Source organism: Acomys minous (genome assembly GCF_964271855.1).
Source record: "Acomys minous genome assembly, chromosome: 7".
Lineage (NCBI taxonomy): Eukaryota > Metazoa > Chordata > Mammalia > Rodentia > Muridae > Acomys > Acomys minous.
This window is the reverse complement of record NC_140488.1, coordinates 3,862,486-3,880,193: the sequence shown is the minus strand read 5'-3', so window position 1 is coordinate 3,880,193 and position 17,708 is coordinate 3,862,486. Positions and strand designations below refer to the sequence as shown.

The 17,708-nt window shown below is 40.5% G+C and overlaps 1 protein-coding gene across 2 annotated transcripts in view; it reads left to right on the top strand.

Moving 5' to 3' along the window:
- The window catches only part of MTM1 (myotubularin 1), a 115,849-nt gene that overhangs the window by 70,800 nt on the left and 27,341 nt on the right, over positions 1-17,708 (top strand). For both annotated transcript variants that reach the window (XM_084790399.1, XM_084790398.1), the window contains exons 8-10: positions 2,161-2,310; positions 6,069-6,257; positions 12,655-12,840. In XM_084790399.1, the coding sequence (XP_084646525.1) occupies positions 2,161-2,310; positions 6,069-6,257; positions 12,655-12,840 (525 nt within the window). The remainder of the gene's footprint in view (positions 1-2,160; positions 2,311-6,068; positions 6,258-12,654; positions 12,841-17,708) is intronic.

Genomic DNA, 17,708 nt, shown 5'->3' with positions numbered 1-17,708 from the left:
TACAGATTCAAATGAGTTAGAATTTTTCTTATAAATGATATATAGTATCCACAAAAAGCTTTACTGTTCTCTCACATAAATGTTGCTTTTATGTTCATTTATTATAATAAGAGCATGAGGCTTGGGCTAGGAAAATGACTCAGTAGGTACAGTGCTTGCAACATGAAGACCTGAGTTTGGATCCCCAGAACCATGTAAAAAGCCAAATGTGGCAGGCTTCATTTGTAATCCCATCACTGGGAAGAGATACAGGAAGATCCCAGGGGCTCTCTGGCCAGCCAGTCTAGCCAATCACTGAGCTCCAAGTTCAGCAAGACCCCTCTTTCAAAAGATGAGATAGAAAACAATATAGGATGAGACCTGACATCAATGTTTGTCTTCCATATGTACATATACAAGTATAAATGCTTGCATATACATGTGCATGGGAATGTGCATGCACATGCACACACATATAACACATACACATACACACACATTCCGTACACACCATATACACCCTATAGAGCAAGAGAAAGTGTCTTGTACAACTTTTGTAAAAATGTCACTAGCCACCATATTATATAACAAAAGCCACTGTTTGACCCCCTAGTATAACCAAATCTGTGGTACAGCTAGGAGTTTTGCAATATAAATTTTCATATTTCTTCTACAAGACTCCTAAAATAATTTGGAAATGTTATGAAATGAGCATTTGAGAATCAAATGCAGGCCAGTTGCTTCATACGAAAAGCGAGTGACGATAAATTACATTTCCAGAACCCTAAGCTTATGAAAAACTTCCGAGCCACCATTTCTACCACCATGACCCTGGCTGTCTTCAGTTTTCAGTTTTTGTCAGTGGTTTGCACATTCATAAGCAGATTTTATACCCTGGGGTTAGATAAAGGGAGGTCTTGCTGAAGAGCACAGTTATGAGGGATCCTGTGAATCAGCTTTAGGCTCCTGAGTTTTCAAAGAGTGCATACCACTCATTTAAAGGCCTCTGTTCTAGACTGACTACTTAAATGGAGGAAAGACCATTAGAACATTGCTCATGCTGTAGAACCATCTCCGGCATTATGTATGAAAGCATTTTATATTAGTTATCTTTACTTGATTCTGACAAAAGTAAGGCTTTCCTTTAGTTTGAGCTTCTAAGCTTGAAACAAAAACATCTCCTGGTTTTTTGTTTGTTTGTTTGTTTTGTTTTGTTTTTTTAAGAATTGCATGCATAGATGAACTTTTGAAGGTATTTTGTTCTAGACTGCCATTATATTCAATCTTTTTTTCTTGTAACTCTCTGATGGGACTTAAAACTCTCTAATTGGACTCAGCATCAGACTCAACATCTGTTTGGTCGTGGCACATAGGGCCAGACCTAAGGAAAAGGTACATTGTCTGTCCCCAAAGAAAACACCCACCAAGCTCACGTTCATGTGTGTACTTGTGCATCTGTGAGTATGGGGAGAGAATATTCCACCACCTCTGGCTATTTATTGAAGATAGAATTTTGTGGGTGAGTAATAGGATGGGGGATGGCTTCTGTTTCTCCCTAGCATACTAGCAGCCTGCTTTTAAAAACTAATGATGTCACTCCTCACACAACTGACAGGATGACCCTGGGTCCTCAGCCTCTTGAGTTCAACAACTTGTCGGAGGTGGCGAAATGAGCCTCCCCAGAGGGGTTTCCTTCCCCTCCCCCTGGTGCTTTTTCTCATGGGCCTAGCCTCTTTCCACTTGGGAGCAGACTGCATCGTTCTCTCTGCTCAGAGCAGGGAGAGGAAGTGCTAGCTCTCTTGCTACCCTCAAGTAGACACAGGTTAACACTGCCCATGGCACTTTTCTTTGCAATGGAGGGGGAGGGTGCATGGATAGGAGGTGAACTTGGCCTTAATATGTATTGCACAGAAAATATGTCTACATAAAATAAAGGAAAATGTCAAATTCCAGAGAACCTATAGTTATGAGAAACAGTTTAATTGTGGAAACCACCAGTGTTTTGTCTTTGTGTTCATGTTGTCTGGATAATTGATTTGACATCCTTTTGTAAATAGGTAGGCTGCCAGTCACTCCGTGGTCAAAGTGGTTTGTCCACATAATGTTAGAAGGAACAAAGAGCCCAGATATTGCAGAGGCGAAGTCATCTCATGCTAACTTAAAATTCCTTTTGTCCTTCAGGGCCTGCCCAATCACCAGTGGAGGATAACTTTTATTAATAAGTGCTATGAACTTTGTGACACATATCCTGCCCTTTTGGTGGTTCCCTACCGGGCCTCAGATGATGACCTCAGAAGAGTTGCAACTTTTAGATCCCGAAATCGGATTCCCGTGAGTACCATGTCACATGTCCCTCAGAGAATGCCTTTTCTTTCATAAGAACAGTAGTCATGTAATCTAGAGGAGCACTCCTTTTCTGGAGTCCCATTCTGATGAGTAATTACCAAGGACCTACTCCAAGTGCAGCACCAGGTGAGATGGGAGAAAGAGCACTTGCCTTCCAGGAGCTTCAAATTCAAGGGTCAGAAGAAAGGCAAGGAAAGAGCTCTCAATGAAAAGAACCAGTAAGAGTATCATACCTCCATGTACTGATGGAAGGCAGAAAGGACAGGCTCTTGGCTGCTGTCAGCATTATGGCTCAATACCTGACACAAGGCAGGCTCTTGCTAAATATTGGTTAACCAGTATTGCAAAGAAAAGCCTGGAATATTAGAACATGTGCTTGTGCAGGCTTTTCTACCGATGCTAGGATGTACTTGCATCCTGTTTGCAAGCTGCCTCGGTCCCTCAATGAACTGGACTCAAGTACAGATTATTCCAGACATTAATGCTACCGTGTCGCTGAACCTAGCTCACAAAGTTCTTTTTCAGTCCTTAAATATTTATGGACATGTCATACTTTCTACTTGGTACATAAATTTTATTGACTAAAACCTTAGAGATTGTGTTTTTCTTCCTCTGTTAATGTTCAAGAGCTGTCATAATAAGTACATTAGGTTTTATTTCAAATTAATAGACTGAAAATGGTTGAAGAAATTAAGATTTAATGTCACTTTGCCTTTGACTTCTAAAAGTAGACATTCTTGTCCTTAAAAGGATTTTGTTGTTGTTGTTGTTTTTTATTTTTTGGAGGAAACATCATATATTGTCAGCCTATGGGGAGTTCTAAGCCTTAAAATCTCTTGCTTCTCTAATTAGTGTCTGTTCATATCTTCCTGATCAAACTGTACTGGAAAGTGTGTTCTGTAGCTCACTTTGCTAGAATGTGAATCTGGAGTTAGGAATTCAGTCTTATGCTCCGGTCAGACTTGTTTTTTCTGTGCTAGTGTGGTATGCATGTGTTTGCTCCACTATCTATTTAGCCTTCATTGAACGTCTGTTGTGTTGAAGATGTGTGTGTGTGTGTGTGTGTGTGTGTGTGTGTGTGTGTGTGTGTGTGTGTATCTCATATGGCGCAGGAGAGGAAATGGCACAGTTGTGCCTAAGCAAAAGAATTTAACATGTTATTGTATTCTCTTACTTCGTCAGGTCATCAACTTATTTTTTCAAAAAAAATATTAAGGCTAAGCTGGTCTTATTTATTTTTATAATGATCTATTAGGCATTATGAGCCAGGCATATGCTGTTTCCAACATGCCTTCTGATTATGTGACTCCTGACAATAGGTCTCAGAACATTTATCCAAAAAATGGATAAGCTAAGTGTGTGATCACAAGTATTACATGGTTCTCTTTTAAAAATGTAAATACAAATAGTTGGTACAAAATATCTCATTTAAACATAAATCGGGTACACATTGTAAGAAAATACCACTGGTTATGTTTCTGTTAATGGATGCATATTCCTTTTTTCCAACAGCTTGTCTTCATTTTATAGAAGCTGTTAGTGGATAAGGTATATGTACTCATTTGGGACATTGAGAAAGCACCCTGCCACCCAGTGAGAAGTAGCAGCACCATGCTGCATATATCCTCCAGATTTCGTCTGTGCACCGAGCTATCCTTTAATGTGCATCCAAGCTCATCTTCTTCCCTAGCAATCTATCATAACCATACCTTCGTGTGATCCACTCATACACTGTTCTCTCAATATGCAATGATCTAATCTGTTTTCTATTGTAAAAATTCTAGGCCCTTTTTGACTTTCTGCTTTTTTAAACAATGCTATGGGCATGGAAATTGTTCAGTGAATAAAGACTCTTGCTCCTAAACGTGACAGCCTGAATTTAATCCCTGCTACCAACATGGTAGGAGAGAAATGATTCCCATAACTTATTTTCCCTGTGAGGGAACCAGGCATGCATGTAATACACAGACATACATGCAAGAAAAACATATATACACAAAAATTTTAAAAAGGGAGACGCCTTCCCATCACCCCTCCAAAAAAGTAGAATTTAAGAGGCAATACAGTTTTGTAAAGAGTGGCATTTCCTAACATGGCAGTGCAGAGAGAAGGCAGGGTTTTGCTTTTCACCTGATTTAAACTTCAAAGTCTTATGAATGTGTAGCATTTTGCTTCTTTAGAGGTGAGCTCATGATTTTCATCATTCTTGAAACAAGGGTCATAAGAAGTAGGTGAGCAGATCTGATGCCCACACTTGTGGGTTAGAATGTGGAGGTTTATGGTAGGCCAGGTGGCTTTCCCGGGGCTTCCCAAGACCTGAGTCTCCTTGGCATGAGCTGCTATGTGTCGAACTGGTCTCTAGCATGGAACAAGGACTTAGATATTTGTTCTGGGAACAAACACACATTCTTGTTATAATGTGACCATTTCTCAAAATGGTGACTATCACTGCATCATACTGAAACTGTCTTGTTAGAAATATCCATTTTGTCACTAGCCGTCATAGAGGAATAACTTGAAAGTCATCAGAATGTTTGATTTTATAAGTGAGCCCAAATGCTTATGTTCTTTCATCCTTGTGTCTTTGCTTCATCATTTTTGGAACTAATTTTGCTGGCTATGGAGCCTACCTCAAGAAACTAATGTGAGCTCACATTTATTGCACACTTATGGACATTCTTCATTTTGTCCTCCCAGCCGTCACCTGTGGCCATTATCATTCTCTTCCATCTGACTAGGGAGGGCCATGAGTTCAGTGCCTGAAGGTAGTGCCACAGGAGATCTGGTCGCTCTCTGAATATCCTTTATATTCATAAGCATTCATAGTTGACTTTTCAGTGCCACTCTGCACTTATGCATATTTATAGGGCTCAATGTGCTGTATCAGTGCTATATAACACGCACTGATCAGATCCAGCTAGCTGACATATTCCTCACCTCAGATGGTTATCATTGCTCTGTGTTGGGAACACTCGAGATTCTGTTGGCCATTTTGGGGTATCAATTAAGTACTACTATCCGCTATAGTTATCCATCTGTGCTAAGGAAATTGAGAGTTAGGCCTTCCCCCACATTTTCAGCAGCACCTGCAGTATACAGCGTAATGATTTTTTAGTTTGTTATGTTGTCAGCTACCGTTTGTGTGCACAGTTTTTCATATGCTTTGGGTAACCTGAGGAGCTCAGCATCAGTGTGCCAGGTTTGCCAATCAAGTAAAGACTGACTCTGAGGGCAGGCCACATATGCCTTTTTAGGCATTAAGGATTCAGACTTTGCAGTGGAGAATGGTAGCTCTCTTGGCCACCAAAATCCTTCTTTGCTTCCTTTGCATCTTCTTCCTGTTATGCTAGATTTTAGAATTGGGACTGTTAGGGAAAGGTGTATGGGCAGCACAGTGATTGCTTTGCCCTCCACTTATTGTTCAAGTTGTTTTCATATGATAACGTGTCCAGCCCAAGCTGCCAAATTCCAATAACAGCAGACACTTTATACATCCGTTCAATAATTAAGCTTTGTTGTAGTAAGAATTAGTTTATAGTGTTAATTTTCAAAGAAAGTCTGGTAAAACTGATTGTTCTGATATTGCTGAGCAATTGTAAGTATTAAGTGTGTGTTCTGATGCCACACACAGTAAAAATTACAAATGAACAAGTATCCTGCTTCAGCAGTTTTGCTTCATCATGATTGTCAGTTTTAATGATTTCTGAAGACATGCTAGATTAAACTTTCTGAACTAACCATAGGTACTGTCGTGGATTCATCCAGAAAACAAGATGGTCATCATGCGCTGCAGTCAGCCTCTTGTCGGCATGAGTGGTAAAAGGAACAAGGATGACGAGAAATATCTGGATGTAATCAGGGAAACCAACAGACAGATTTCGAAGCTCACAATTTATGATGCACGACCCAGTGTCAATGCAGTGGCCAACAAGGTGAGTGTGGTCAGTGGAAACCTAGTTTACACCTGGCCCGTGCTGTTTGTCATGAATGGTTTTTCTATAGTATATCAATCAATATGTGAATTGATTTTGAATTTTCATGTAATTGTTTTTTATGTCAAGCTCTCATTGAGCTGTAATCCTAGCACTAGAAAGGTGGAACCAGGGAGCTCAAGAGCATCCTCAGCTAGGCCAACTTGACTTACTTTAGACCCTGTCTCCAAGAAAGCAGAAATGAATGAATGAATGAAGAATAACGAGATATATTATGACCATTAAAACCTAGTATGGTCATATACACCTATAGCATGCATAATCCCAGCACCGAGGAAACAGGCAGGAGAATCCAATGTAGCTTAAACTCATTAATCTCAGTAAAGGCTGAGGCTGGAGGATTGTCATGAGTAAACAATGAGACTCTATCTAAAACAAGCAAACAAAAAACATAAAACAAGCCAAAGGAAGCCTTCATTCAAAGACATGTCTAGAACTGTAAGGAAAATGGGTTTTATCTAGAGTCTTACACAAAAGATAGTATTTGGAGTCCTTGTGCTCTGTGTCATCACTCTCATTGTGGGAATTGGTGGTGTATCTTCAGAAAATTGTAGGAAGCTGCTATTATTAAAATCTGAAGTTTATAATTTTATCTGAAGATTTCCTCACGCATACCATTTCTACTCAAAAACGGTCATTTATATAAGATGAAGAAAGGAGTAGGTAGGTCGGTGTATGGGTTTTCTTATCACAGACACAGAAGTTGAGATTTTGAAAGCAGATCTCAATTGTCTTTTTGCCTTTTTAAGTAGAATATGTGAAATATACTTCAACTGTATGAGAGTCATCACTGCAAGACTTAGTGACTGTATGGTGCTGCCCCAGAAGCTACTGTAAAAGAAAATTTCTTTGCCATCTTCTAAATTACCTCAGACTGACAAGTATACCTTGCTTTGGGAGCAGTGGGGAAGAGTTAGTTGTACTGGCTCATTTGTTTTGTTTTTGGCTGATTGCTTGGTTGGTTTAGACAGCATGCCACTGTTTGGTCTATGCCAGCTTGGAGTTTGTAGCAATCCTACAACCTCAGACTCTCATGTACTAAGATTGTAGGCTTAAGGCTACCTTGCCTGGTTTCTGCTTTTGTAATTTTTGGTTCTCCTATGTTTACCTTGTGTCATTTACAAATGCTCACAAGTATGCCTTCCCCAAGTTGCTTACTCCCAGATTCTATCTTTTAGATATATTCTCTTCAGCTATAGGCTTACATTTCATCATCTTCGATGCTTTGCTCATCCCAGGGTCATTTATCTGGCATCTTTAATTATTCAGAACCCATCATTAGAACCTGAAAGCAGAGCAAGTCCTCGCAGCCATTTCTGAAATGGGATGCGTGTGAGTCTGTCTCCCTAGGGTGTGCCAGACTGTGGGTGTATGTGTGTGGCTCAGCTCTTCACTATTTGTGTGTGGCTCAGCTTTCCTACTTGGTTAATTCTAGCCTTTCTGTCCTGGTCTCATGTATGCTTTGGACAAGCTGTTTGCTAACACAGTTGAGGTTTATATAGAAATAATTTTAAACTTCTATGTAAAACAGTCATGAAGTTGAATTGGTAAGTCAATTAGGAATTATAAGTAAAGCATTTAGGAAATTAAATATAAATATCTTTTTGAGTTATTCTTAATTAACTCTAAAGCTCATTATAGCAACAGAATTCTTGAATGCCTTTTTAATGTTAGGGAAATAAGCCTCTGTTTCAAGTCCTCTTAGGAATGAAAAGAAGGAAAATACTAAGGAAAACAAAACAAAATGGCTCACCTAAGCCTTAAAGCACTCTGGGTCATTCTTTTAAAACCCCTCCTCCTGCTCTGTCTCTTCGCTAGTTGTCTATATCCATACCAACAGCCCCTTGGCCATTTATAGCATTCTAGGTAATTTGGGTTATTCATTTTATTGAAGAAAGGAAAAACAAAGGGAAGAGTTCAAAAGTAGCCAGAGATGGTGAATTTGAACCTTGGGGAACTCAGTCTGTGCTTGACTAATTGGTTTTTGCCCTTGCTGACTTGTGTTCTCTTTGCCCCTGATAGTTGTTCCTCCCTTGTGGATATGTAGATGGAATTGGCAGCATCACATCATTTTCACATAACAAAACCCAGGCTTGGTAAAATCTAGCACCACACTGCTTCTATTTGGGGCAGAGCACTGTGCTGAATTGAAGTAGGGCTGTGTTAATATCTGGTTTTGCCAGGAACTTTGGCAATGACTAAAACATGTATTTTTCCTTTTGCCTTTTTTTCACACATCATGCTCAGTTATTTATGAAAGGAACTCCAGTGTCAAGCGTCTCTGAAAACCCCCATAATTATGTAACAGCCACACATGCAGAGGAGCAAGCCCTCTGTCTATGGGAGGGTAATCATGTCATTGCATTATATATAGGCTTACAGAGCTAGCTAAAAAGTAACCCAGCTCTTAACTTCCCAGGTCTGTGCCTGCAGCTTGCAGAGGAACTGCCAGGCAGATGCAGTAACTCTGGCCTTCTACAAAATGTCAACACCCAGGAAGAGGGGAAGGTGACACATTTGCCTGCTCATTTATTAGCAAAAAGCTCTTTTAAAATGGCAAATAGGGGCTTGAAAGATCATTTTGTGGTTAAGAGCATTTACTGCTCTTCCAGCGAAACTAGGTTTGGGTCCTAGTACCTACAACTGCCTGTAACTCCAGCTCCAGGAGATCTGACACCATCTACCCTCAGTGATACCCCCCTACACACATTAAAAACAAAACGACAATGAAAAGGGGGAAATAGCGGGAGGCAGAGGCAGGTGGATCTCTGTGAGCTTGAGGCCAGCCTGGTCTACAAAGTGAGTCCAGGGCAGCCAAGGCTGTTAGACAGAAAGACTCTGTCTCAAAAACAAAACAAAACAAAACAAAACAAAAATCTCAGCACTTGGGAGGCAGAGGCAGGAGGATTGCCGTGAGTTTGAGGCAAGCCTTTGCTACATAGTAAGTTGTAGGCAGGCCTGTGATACAATATAAAATCTTGTCTTTAAAAAGCAGCAAGTGGATTATTTCCCATAAACTTATTGCTGATGCTCTGTGAATGAGGTTTGAAAGAATTATTCATGCCTAAATATGTTTTATCCTCTAGAGTGTTTGGGAACTGCGGCTTCTGTCCTGACACACAGATTTCTAGGTTTGAAGATCAAGTGATAGTTTTGTTCTACTGCAAGAAGCCTTCATAAGTTATGCTGGGGTGATGGAGCACCCAGCCTGCTTTGCTGTCCCAGTTATGGTTCCAAGTTTATGTCCCTAACATTGATATACAGAAAAAGAGGAGGGATAGCGTGGGGATAGCACATTTGCCTTCCATATTCCTCTTCAGTCCCACACACGGGCTTCCCTGTGCTCCTTCCACAGGCAGTCTAAAGTTAGTACCTCTTCAAATCTCAGAATGGTTTGACTGTTTTTAAAAAGGCCCAAATTTACTTATCCCTTGACATTTCAAAAACCTTTAAGCAAAGTACAACCATATTTCTAAACAAACACAGTGTCTCATTTCATCGTTGTGGAAATGGATACTTGCCATATTGTTGTGGTGGTGAACTAAAGCAAGTGAACACTATTAAGTACTATTAAGAACACTATGAAGTGGTTCAGTAGTAGACCTCTTACCTAGCATTTACAGGGCCTTGAGTTTCATATCACAGAAACAATAGCAACAAAGCTTCCTGCTAGAGAGAATAGGTAGTGAGCATCTTGTCCCTCTTAGAACTATGAGGGCCCACTATATGCAGCTCTGTCCTGGTGGCTTCTTTAGTGGAAAGATGGTCAGGATATGGTGAAAAGGGCTTGTATGTTGGAAACAAAGCACATGTATATTCTATTTATTACTTGCATGATTTTGGAATGGGTAAACCTCTTAGTTTCTGCTTTCCATTGTGAAAAATGGGGTTAGTGATATCTGTCTTGTAGCATTCCTGTGAAAGGTCAAATTACAAAGCACAGCATCATAAAGCCTCATCCGAAGGTGGCTGCTGGAACATTGTAGAGGAATCTGGCGCTTCTTATTCTCTTAGACCCAGGGAGAGAACCCTGTTTTACAGGACAGGACACTGGCGCTTCAACTTTAGTGTCTGACACAGATCTTGAGGTGAGGAGAGGATGAAGCTAAGCTGTTGACCTGTGGCTTAAAAACAGTGCTTTCCCCTAACACATTATATCCTATAAGCACAAAACTGATGGAGGAGAAGGACTTTCCAGAGCCTGTTCTTGCGTTTCCAGATCTGGAAGAACAATTACAGAACATTTTGTGTTTTTAAATGTATTATAATTTATACACATTACATTCCGGTTGTTATCTCCTTGCTTTTATCTTCCCGTTCCCACCCTCTCTCCCTCTTCCTCAGCTAGACCTTTGATAGGGGGGCTCCTCCCCCACCTTTTTGACCACAGCCTATTAGGTGTCATCAGGAAAGCCTTCATCTCCTTCTTCTCTGTGCCCACAGGGTGCCCCCACTAGGGGAAGTGATCAAATTGAGGATACTAGAGTTCATGTCAGAGGCAGTCCCCGCTCTCCCCACAACCGTGGAGAATGAGCTGTCCATCAGATATCTGAACAGGGGGTCTGGGTTCATCAGTTTGTCAGGCCCCCTGGTTCCAGATCCACTGGCCTTGATGGTCTCCATGTGGGGCTCCTGACCCCTCAAGGTCCTTCCTACCCCACTACTCTTCCATATAGCTCTCAGCACTCCACCCAGAGACTAGCTATGAGTCCTAGCATGTCACAATCCCGCACTGGGTGGAGTCTCTCAGAGGACATCTCTGTTGGGCTAATATCCACTTAGAGGGTCTGGGTTACCTCATTCAGGATGATCGTTTCTAGTTCCATTAATTTCCCTGCAGATTTCAAGACTACCTGCTTTTAATAGCTGAGTAGTATTCCATTGTGTAAATGCACCACAGTTTCTTTCTTTTTCTACTTTCTTTCCTTCTCTTTTTTTCTCTAGACAGGGTTTCTCTGTGTAGCCCAGGCTGGCCTCAAACTCACAGTGACCTGCCTGTCTCTGCCTCCTGAGACCTGGGATTAAAGGTGTGCACCAACACTCCCAGATGTACTGCAGTTTCTTTATCCATTCTTTGGTTGAGGGACATCTAGGTTGTTTCCAGATTCTGGCTATTACGCATATGGCTGCTATGAACATAGTTGAGCAAATGTCCTTGTTGTATGGAGAAACATCTTTAGGGTATATGCCCAGGAATGGTATAGTTGGACTTGAGTCTTGAGGTACAACTATTCCCAATTTTCTGAGAAAGTGCCATATTGATTTCCAAAATAGTTGTACAAGTTTGCACTTCCACCAGCAGTGGAGGAGTGTTCCCTTTGACCACATCCTCCCCAGCATGTGCTATCACTTGAGTTTTTTATCTTAGCCATTCTGATAGGTGTAAAATGGAATCTAAGAGTTGTTTTGATTTGCGTTTCCCTGATACCTAAGGACATTGAGCATTTCTTTAGGTGTTTCTTGGTGTTCTGTTCAGGAAGTTGTCTCCTGTGTCAATGAGTTCTAGGCTTTTTCCTACTTTTTCTTCTAACAGATTTAATGTATCTGGTTTTATGTTGAGGTCTTTAATCCACTTTTTGTTCCACACCCCGGCATCTCAGGGAGGGAGGGAGACTCAGACACAGGTGTTTTGTGGCCCACAATTCAATCTGAGACACAGAGCTGTGCACAGGCAGACATGTGGCTAGACTTTGGAGACTGCACCAGTGCCTGTGTGGATCCAGGAACTTTCCGTGGATTGGATGGGTTACCTGAGGTCAGATCCACTTATGTTCCAGACCATGGGGTCTCTTCTGGGCTAGAATTCCCAGACACTGGTGTTTTGTGGCCCACAGTTCAGTCTGAGACCCAGAGTGCAGGTGCTGCAAGCAGACAGGCAAGAGGTTAGACTTTGGAGACTGCAAACACCTGCAAGGACCCAGGGACTTTTCTGTGGATTAGCTGGGTGGCTTGAGGCTGGACCCACCTGTGCTCCACACTATGTGGCTCCCTCTCTCCTGGGAAACGCCAGCACTAGTGTTTTGTAGCTGTCAGTTTGGTCCTTCAGTTGCTATCCAGTCACTGCTCTTCTGATGATCAGACATTTTAAAGGGACTACTATCTGATAAATTTAGTTTTCTGTCCCCAATACCAGGGAAATTGACTGACTTCCATATTTTTCTCTAGCTCAAAGTATAAGTCAGGTTGTTGAGTATTTGTGTTGGATAGGAAGTAAAAAAAAGATCGCATTAACTATTTAAATTAGAGGGGATTAGGATAAAATTTTGAAAGTAAATGAGGTATTTTGGCTAAGTTATGGATAAAATAGAAAACTGATTTTAATCTTGTTGTTCCTTAGGCAACCGGAGGAGGATATGAAAGTGATGATGCCTATCATAACACGGAACTTACTTTCTTAGACATTCATAATATTCACGTTATGCGTGAATCCTTAAAGAAAGTGAAAGACATTGTTTATCCCAACATAGAAGAATCTCATTGGCTGTCCAGTTTGGAGTCTACTCATTGGTTAGAACATATCAAGGCAAGTGTATTTTAAAAATATTTAAAGACTAAAAGAATACGTATTTTAAAGATGAAACATATCCTTAAATTTTTGAAAATTATATGCTGAAAGTGATATCTACTGTAGTAGAAGATTCTGCATTTGACAGCTTTATGTTTCTTTATAAGTTGCGTTATGTTTCTTTATAATTTGCTTACCTAAATTGAAGATTTCATGACATTGTTCTATCTTATTTTTAAAGTCTGTAGAGCTATCCCTTCAATCTTATCAGTAGTAAATAGTCTCATGTAGGTTTATTTAGGAGTAGCCAATTTATTTTTCAACTGTTGCTAAGTATAGCCCTCATGGACCTAGACAGAGGTGCAATTTCTTTGTTGTTGTCATTTTAACAATTTATTATTGACTAATTTTAAAGAATGGGTTTCTCATTTTGATTACATTCAATCATTTGTCTCAGTAGAAGCAAAAAAAAAAATCCTCTTCTCAAATATAACTATTAGAAACTATGTTAATAGACTTGTGCTTTTGGAAATGATATAGTTCTTCATGCAAACCAGCTGAAAGTAGATTTTAAGCAGGTAAATTATTTTTATTAGTTTATTCAGATTACCTCTCAATTGTTATCCTATCACTTGTATCCTCCCATTCCTCCCTCCCTCCCACTTTCACCCTATTCCCCTCCCCTAGTTCTATGACCAAGGGGGACCTCCTCCCCCACTATATGCTCATAGGATATCAAGTCTCATCTTGGTAGCCTGCTTAGTCTTTCTCTGAGTGCCACCAGGCCTCCCCACCAAGGGGAAGTGGTCAAATATGGGGCACCAGAGTTCATGTCAGAGTCAGTTCTCGCTCTCCACTCAACTGTGGAGAATGTCCTGTCCATTGGCTAGATCTGGGTAGGGGTTCGATGTTTACTGCACGTATTGTCCTTGGTTGGTGCCATAGTTTGAGCAGGACCCCCTGGACCTTCTTGTAGGTTTCTGAGACCCACTGGATCTTTCTATTTCCCCATTCTCCCATGCTTCTCTCACCTAGAGTCCCAGTAGGATGTCCTCACAACCATCCCAAACTCCTGGTGAGTGAAGACTTTCATGGGACATGCCATTTGGCCTAGTGTCCAATTATAAGTGAGTATATACCATGTGAGTCTTTCTGCTTCTGGGTTAACTCACTCAGTATGATCATTTCTAGTTCAATCCATTTGTCCACAAATTTCAGAATTTCCTTGTTTTTAATAACTGAGTAGTATTCCATGGTGTAAATATACCACAGTTTCTTTATCCATTCTTCAACTGAGGGACATTTAGGCTGTTTCCAGGTTCTGGCTATTGTGAATAAGGCTGCTATGAACATGGTTGAGCAAAATTTTTTGTTGTGTGGTGGAGCATCTTCTGGGTATATTCCAAGGAGTGAAATAGCTGGGTCTTGAAGAAGGCCCATTCCCAGTTTTCTGAGATAGCACCAGATAGATTTCCAAAGTGGTTGTAAAAAGTTTGCATTCCCACCAGCAATAAAGGAGTGTTCCTCTCTCCCCAAATCCTAGCCAACATGTGGTGTCACTTGAGTTTTTGATCTTAGCCATTCTGATGGGTGTAAGATGGAATCTCAGAGTCATTTTGATTTACATTTCTCTGATGACTAAAGACGTTGAGCATTTAAGTGTCTCTTAGCCATTCAATATTCCTCTGTTGAGAATTCTCTGTTTAGTTCCAAGCCCCATTTCTCAATTGGGTTATTTGGTTTGGTGGTGTTTAATTTCTTGAGTTCTTTATATATTTTGGATATTAGACCTTTGTCAGATGTAAGGTTGGTGAAGATCTTTTCCCAGTCTGTAGGCAGTCATTTTGTTCTGTTGACAGTGTCTCCTGCCTTGCAGAAGCTTCTCAGCCTCATGAAGTCCCATTTGTTAATTGTTAACCTCAAGGCCTGGCTGTTGGTGTTCTGTTCAGGAAGTTGTCTCCTGTACCAATGTGTTCCAGGCTCTTCCCCACTTTTTCTTCTAAGTGACTTAGTGTCTCTGGTTTTATGTTGATGTCTCTAATCCACTTGGACTTGAATTTTGTGCATGGTGATAAATATAGGTCTAATTGCATTTTTCTACACGTAGACATCCAGTTAGACCAAAGATTCTATCCTTTTTCCATTGAATAGACTTGGCTTCTTTGTCAAATATCAAGTGACCATGTGTGTGTGGATTCATTTCTGGGTCTTCAATTCGATTCTATTGATCCACAGGCCTATTGCTGTGCCAGTACCATGCTGTTGTAATTACTGTCACTCTATAGTACATCTTGAGATGAGGTATGAAGATTCCTCCAGAGGATCTTTTATTGTATAGGATTGTTTTAACTATTCTGTTTTTTGTTTTGTTTTGTTTTCCATGTGAAGTTGAGAATTGATCTTTCAATGTTTTTAAAAATTATGTAGGTAAGCAGGTAAATTATTAAGATGCATTGTTCTCGAGTGATATTATACTTTCCTGCTTGACAGGAATTATATTTTCCTAACTTTTATTTTTCTTAATTTATCATCCACAAAAATGGATTACAAAATAATAAATTGTGGCAGTTAAATATAATGTAGTATCCTGAATGGATACTACTAGATAAGAAAGGTGATATCAGGTTAGACACTAAATAAATGTGGGGCTGGGAAGAAGGCCCAACAGTTAAGAGCACTGGCAGCACCAGCATGGTGGCTCACAGCTCTCTGTAACTCCAGTTGCAGGGGATCTCATATCCTCTTCCGGCCTCTGCAAGCTTGAGGCAAACACATGGTACAAAGACATACATGCAGTCAAAATACCCATACACATAAAGCAAATAAATATAAAAACCCTAAGGAAATATGAATAAAGTATAGACATTTTTAAAAGTATAGACTTTTAAAGCAATAGCTTAATGATAAATATTTTAGTAAGTAATGCTACATCAGTATAGCATTGTGCTTACTTGTGCCCCTTAATTGTGCCCCATATCCCTTGCAGTGATGCAGATAAGAAGGAAAACTAGGTTAGGTATTTGAAAGCTCCTGTCGTACCATCACAGCTTTCCTATGTTTTTGAAATCGTGCTAAAATTTAAAATATATTTTTAAATAACATAGTTTTAATTCAAATCACCATGCTTGAACCCATGAAGGAGAAAAGGGGAAAGATTTACTTCTGACCATTAAAAAGGTGGATATATGGTTGAAGAAATATGTGTAAAAGAAAACATCTTATTCTAAAATAGTATGTTTTCAGTTCAGAGTAGGCCTTCATAGAAAAGTCAGCTGAAAACCCAAGCTTAACTTAGTTCTTCCCAGAAAGCAGAAGGACGGGGAGATCCAGCCTAATAAAGACAGCTGAGGTGAGAGCTCACAAACTGCTTTTTGGTGAGTCCAAGTTGACAAGAATGTCACGTTTGTATTTATTTGCAAGGGGTCTTTTTGGTTTTTTTTTATTTGTTTGTTTGCTTTTGTTTTTCCGAGACAGGGCTTCTCTGTGTAGCTTTGGCTGTCCTAGACTCGCTTTGTAGACCAGGCTGACCTCTGCAAGGGTTTTTTAATGATGAGGTTTATAAAGCTAAGAAACATTTTTTAAAGTAACATTGCTCTAGCAAGGGATCTGGGAGAAACCAGGCAGCTAGGACCCTGACTATCAAGTGCTAGGGAGAGGTCTCAGGGTTTGGGGGACAGTTTTGCAATTCAGGGCCTGACTATATAACTGATAAGAGAAGAAAGACTGTGATGATATAAAAGCAAGATTCAAAATTGTAGTGTCAGTACAAGGATGACAAGGCTACTAAAGGACTAGATACAAGTTGCATTTTATACAAAGCCTGTGTGGTGTGGTGTGATTAACTAGATGTAAGATCTACAGAAATTTAAAAAACAGTGGCGGACTCACGTGCCTGAGATGATGATATGTCCATTTTCAGTTAAAGAGCAGTCCTGGCGAGGCTCAGGAGAAACACTGCATTTTGCAGGTGGTAGTGGTACGATCTGACCAGCAGGGCCCCATGTAAAGTAAAACTCAAGATGGAGACCGGGAACTGAGAGGTGAACTTGCGAGTCAGTTGTTGAGCACTAAACTTGGGCTGAGCCCCTGAACAGATCTGAGAGAGGCTGTGGGCAAGGAGAAGATCCAAAGACTCAGAATGGAACCCAGTCAGGCTTGGAGTCAGCAGAGGAGGAAAGTAGGATTCAGTGAAGTCACCCCCAAAGACAGACATCAGGGCTTGAAAGGTGTTGAGGTGTATAGAAAGAACCTAAGAAGAAACACTCAGTGGCACTTGAAAGTTCTCCTTGGGGATTTCGGAGGCTCCGTATCTATGGGTGGCTGCCATGGGTGTGAGCGTTGAGGAAATTCAGGTCATGCATATTAGTTGTTTTCCGCAGCGCTAGATAAGGACTGGGGAGAGCACTTGACACGTAAGTATGAGGACTGGAATTTGGATTCCCAGAACTCATCATATAAATGCCAAGTGTCTGTGGCAACATACCTGTCTGTAACTAGTTCTCTGAAGGGTGAGGAAGGAACCTTTTGGAACAAGCTGGCTAGCCAAACTAACCATATTGATGAGCTCTGGGATCAATGAAAAGTCTCAGTTAATAAATTAAAAGGAATTGAAGAAAATTCCCAATGTCAGTCTTGGGCCTACACAAACACCTACACAAACACACACACACACACACACACACACACACACACACACACACACACACACACACCAGCCAAAAACAAACTGAGGAGATGAGGGAGTGGAGCCATGTGCTTTTTAAGAAAGACTTAAGTCTTGGGCTACTTCAGCCTGTTTTCAGACAGAGAACAGGGATGTTTTATTAAGTAAACAATCACAGTTTTTTTAAGATTTATTTATTTATTATGTATACATTGCTCTGCCT